The 4,737-nt window shown below is 44.1% G+C and overlaps 1 protein-coding gene across 1 annotated transcript; it reads right to left on the bottom strand.

Moving 5' to 3' along the window:
* Window positions 1–3,238: 3,238 nt before the first annotated feature.
* LOC115980694 lies at window positions 3,239–3,754 on the bottom strand. The gene has a single exon (XM_031102919.1). The coding sequence runs from the start codon at window positions 3,752–3,754 to the stop codon at window positions 3,239–3,241; it is 516 nt and encodes a 171-aa protein (XP_030958779.1).
* Between the last annotated feature and the right edge of the window lie 983 nt (window positions 3,755–4,737).

Here is a 4,737-nt window from a genome sequence, read left to right as displayed (position 1 = left end):
CCCCTATTCCAGCCATCGAGGTGATACAATATGCCCCTTCCCAGTTGGGCCCTAACTTTCCCCATGCTAGGTTCTTTGCAGTACCCAGAACCTTTCTTAATACCAAGTCTCCACACTCCAATGGCCTTAGCTTCACGTTGGCATCATACCTTTGCTTGAGCTTATGTTGATAATAGGCTAATTGGACCATGACATTTTCTCTTTGCTCTTCAATTAAGTCTAGGCACTTTCCTAACAGCTCATCATTGTTGCTCGAAGTGAAAGAACTCGTTCTCAATGTTGGGAATCTAGTCTCCAGAGGAATAACAGTCTCGGCTCCATAAGTTATTGAAAAGGGGGTCTCCCCAATGGACCTACAAGGTGTAGTCTGGTATGTCCAGAGAATGTGGGGCAACTCTTCTACCCATTTTCCCGTTGCATCATCTAGCCTCTTTTTAAACCTACTCACTATGACTTTATTGACAGCTTCAGCCTGTCTATTCTCCTGTGGATATGCTGGGGTGGAATATCTATTCGTTATGCCCAGGTCACAGCAATACCTCCTAAAAGTTTTGCTATCAAATTGAAGTCCGTTTTCTGAGATGAAAGTACGAGGGATTCCAAACCGAGTGACAATATTTTTCCAAACGAATCTCTTGGCATCCACGTCCCTGATATTCACCAATGGTTCAATTTCAACCCACTTGGTGAAGTAATTTGTGCCGATCAACAAATATCTCTTATTCTCTGCTACCCTAGGGAAAGGACTTACAATGTCCAAGCCCCATTGAGCAAAGGGCCAAGGACTAGACAGAGGATTAAAGACTCCTCTTGGTTGATGAATGCTTGGGGAAAATTTTTGGCATTGGTTGCATTTCTTCACATATTCTTGAGCCTCCCTCTGCATATTTGGCCACCAATATCCCTAGGTGAGGGCTCTGTGAGACAAAGACCTGCCTCCTGTGTGACTTCCACAAATCCCCTCATGTAACTCTTCTAGGAGTAGTTCAACTGCTTCAGGGTGCATGCATAGCAAATATGGTCTAGAAAATGATCTTTTATATAACTTTCGGTCCTCGGACAGCCAAAACTGAGGAGCCTTCCTCTATACCTTATCGGCCTCCGACTTAATCTCGAGCAAGATATCGTCCTTAAGGAACAGTACAATAGAATCCATCCAGCTAGGACCCACCCTAATTTGATGAATATGAGCCATGTTTCTCCCTACTTCAGTAGGTTTACACAAGTCTTCCAAAAGGATCACCCGAGGTACACTTTGTGTCGAGGAGGTTGCTAGTGTGGCAAGAGAGTCAGCATGTGTATTTCTACTTCTAGGGATTTGTGATAAATTAAAAGACTCAAATCTTGACTGTAAATGTCTAACTTGGCTTAAATATTCCTGCATTTTGAGATCTATGGCTTCCAATTCTCCCCGAACTTGGCCTACCGCCAGCCTTGAATCAGAGAATATCTCCACTACTTTTCCACCCATTTTTCGGACTATGGCCATCCCTACCAATAAAGCTCCATACTTAGCCTCATTGTTTGTGGCCGAGAAGCTCATTCTCAAGGATTTCTCAATTGTAATCCTCTTGAGAGATATCAAAACTAGCCCTATTCCAGATCCTTTGTGATTCGCAGCACCATCAACATATACCTTCCAGGACAAAGGTTCCTATGAGGAGATTGCACCAACCGATTTTCCATCCATGTTCTGCCTCTCTACTCTTTCTTTTAATGGGGTTTTAGCAAACTCGGCCACTAGATCGGCGAGGACCTGACCTTTGACAGAGGTGTGGGGCATGTACTTACTATCAAAAGCCCCTAGGATCGTACCCCACTTGACAATCCTTTCTATGTAATCAACACTCCGAAGTAGAGATCTAAGCAGAAACTGGGTTAGGACAACGACTGTGTATGATTGGAAGTAGTAGGGGAGCTTATGCGTAGCATACACAACTGCCAAAATGACTTTCTCTAGTGGTAGGTAACGGACCTTAGTCTTGTGTAGTGACTTGCTCACATAATAAACCGGCCTCTGGACACCATTATCAACCCGAACAAGCACCAGACTTACCGCATGGGAAGTTACAACAATATAAGCAAACAAAACCTCATCCATCTCGGGTTTGGGCATAATAGGCGGCCGAGATAGGTACTTCTTCAACTGTTGGAAGAGTAAGATAGATTCTTCTGTCCATTCAAATCCCTTCCACTTGTTCAACAACTGGAAGAAAGGTCTACACTTGTCTGCTGACCGAGAGATGAATCAGTTTAGGGTAGCAGTCATCCATGTTAGCTTCTGGACCTCTTTGAAATTCTAAGGTGGCTGTAAATTATTGATTGCTTTAATCTGGTCTGGGTTGATTTCAATTCCATAGTGAGTAACCATGTACCCCAAGAACTTTCCTGATCCAACACCAAAAGAACACTTAGAAGCGTTAAGGCGCAGCTTGTGTCTCCTCAATATCCCAAAAATATTCCCGAAGTCATTAACATGCTTGGATTCTACCTTACTCTTTACCATCATATCATCAATGTAATTCTCAATGTTTTTTCCTAACTGTGACTCAAACATTCTGGTCATCATTCTTTGGTAGGTAGCCCCTACATTCTTTAAACCAAAAAGCATCACCTTGTAATGGTAATTCCTAATAGGAGTAACAAAAGCTGTTCTCTCTTGATCGTCCAAAGCTAAAGGTATCTGGTGGTATCCTTGAAAAGTGTCTAAAAGCTCATCTGAGGATGACCTACAGTGGCATCCACTAGCTGATCTATTGAAGGCATAAGGAAAGGATTTTTTGGGCAGGCCTTGTTTAGATCTATGAAGTCCACACATACCTGCCACTTTCCACTTTTCTTCTTCACAACTATAGTATTGGCCAACCATTCAGGGTAGAACACTTCTTTAATAGTCTCAGTCTGCTTAAGCTTGTTCACCTATTCCTTGACAACGCCAAGGTAGTTACTTCTAAGGGAGGACAGCCAGGTTGACATTCAGATGATGGCAAATGAAGTCTGGATCCACCCCAGGAGCTTCATAGGCATTCCTTCCGAACACATCAATATTCTTTCTTAGAAACGCTAACAGTTCCCCCTTTGGATCACCGTCTATAGCAATTTCCTCTAGCCTTTCACACTTTGCCTCTCCTGACACTGCATCCATAGATAGGACCGGAACCCTTGATTGCTATGAGCCTCCTTCAGTAGAGGCCAAGGACTCAACTGCTGGCTGATGCATAATTGCAGCCACGAGGCACTACCTAGCCATGGATTGACTGCCCACATGCTCTTCAATCTGGTCTTCTGATGGATACTTCACCTTCAAGTGCAGAGTTGAAGAAATGACCCCTAGAGCATGGAGCCAAGGCCTTGCTACAATGGCAGTGTAGGGGGAATAAGCATCCACCACAATAAAATCTACCTCTACCACCTCCGAACTTGCCTGCATGGGCAATCTAATCTGACCCCTTGGGATAACAACTTTCCCATCAAAACTTATCAAAGGTGAATCATAGGTTATCAGATCCTCTGGCTTTAAGTTTAGCCCTCTGTACAAGTCAGGGTACATAATCTTTGCACCACTTCCCTTGTCTACCATCACCCTCTTTACATCATGCCCTCCTATCTTGAGAGTGACTACCAAAGCATTATCGTGTGGCTGGATGGTTTCAATCTTGTCCTCGTCCGAAAAACTCAGCGTCGGTCGGATCTCCACTCTAGCCCTCTTCGGCTCAGAATTAAGGTCCTCAATGGGTAGCCAAACTACAGACATCACCCTCGAAGGATGGGAACTAGTTCTCCCAGGTGTAGCAAAGATGACATTAATCGTGCCTAACGGGGGCCTTGAAGAAGCATTTCCTTGAGCCCCTGACCTTGCTTGGTCTCCTTACCCGTTGGGCCAATACAAAAACTGTTGTTACATTCGCTTTTTGACCAGTTGCTCCAGATGGTTCCATAGAGTTCTACAGTCCTCAGTAGTATGCCCTCGCTCTTGGTGGTATTAATAATAAAGACTCTGGTTGCACCTCATGGGGTCTCCTCCTTGAAGTATAGCTCATTCTTGATCTTCTCCAGGACTTGATGTTCTAGCTCCCGGAACACCATGTTTACCATTTGAGGAGCTGTAGGCCCAGATTGCTCAGCAAAATCCCTTCGGGGTCTGTTATTATTGTAGCAGTCCAACCTAAAATCCTTCCTCTCTTGAGAGATAATCTTACCCTTTCCCTTAACTTACTGCTGGTCCTCCTCAATCGTTTTATACTTAAAAATCTAATCCATGAGCTGGCGTACACTGGTAACAGGCTTCCCAGTCAAAGACTTCCTTAAGCCATGCTCGGCAGGTAGGCCGACCTTGAAAGTCCTGATGGCTACGTCATCGAAGTCACCAACTATCTCATTGAACATCTCCCAGTATCTGTCTAAATACGTTTTCAGGGTTTTCCCTTCTCTCATGGACAGGGATAACAAGGAATTTAAGAGCCGAGGAACCCTGCTACACGTAATAAAGCGAGATCCAAATGCCTGAGTGAGTTCCTTAAAAAAATCAATTGAACCTGCAAATAGACCATCAAACCACCTCATCGCTATAGGCCCTAAGCTGGATTGGAATACCTTACACATCAAAACCTCATTCTTGGAGTGTATAACCATTCTTTGATTGGCTGACATGCTCCATAGTGTTTGTTTAACCATTATACATGGTGAATGTGGGCTGAGTGAACCGCTGAGGAAGTCTTCCTCCCTAAATTCTGTGCG

This window comes from Quercus lobata, chromosome 3 (genome assembly GCF_001633185.2).
Source record: "Quercus lobata isolate SW786 chromosome 3, ValleyOak3.0 Primary Assembly, whole genome shotgun sequence".
NCBI classification, from domain to species: Eukaryota; Viridiplantae; Streptophyta; class Magnoliopsida; order Fagales; family Fagaceae; genus Quercus; species Quercus lobata.
Note: the sequence above shows the minus strand (reverse complement) of the source record. Positions and strands in the feature narration are given on the sequence as shown.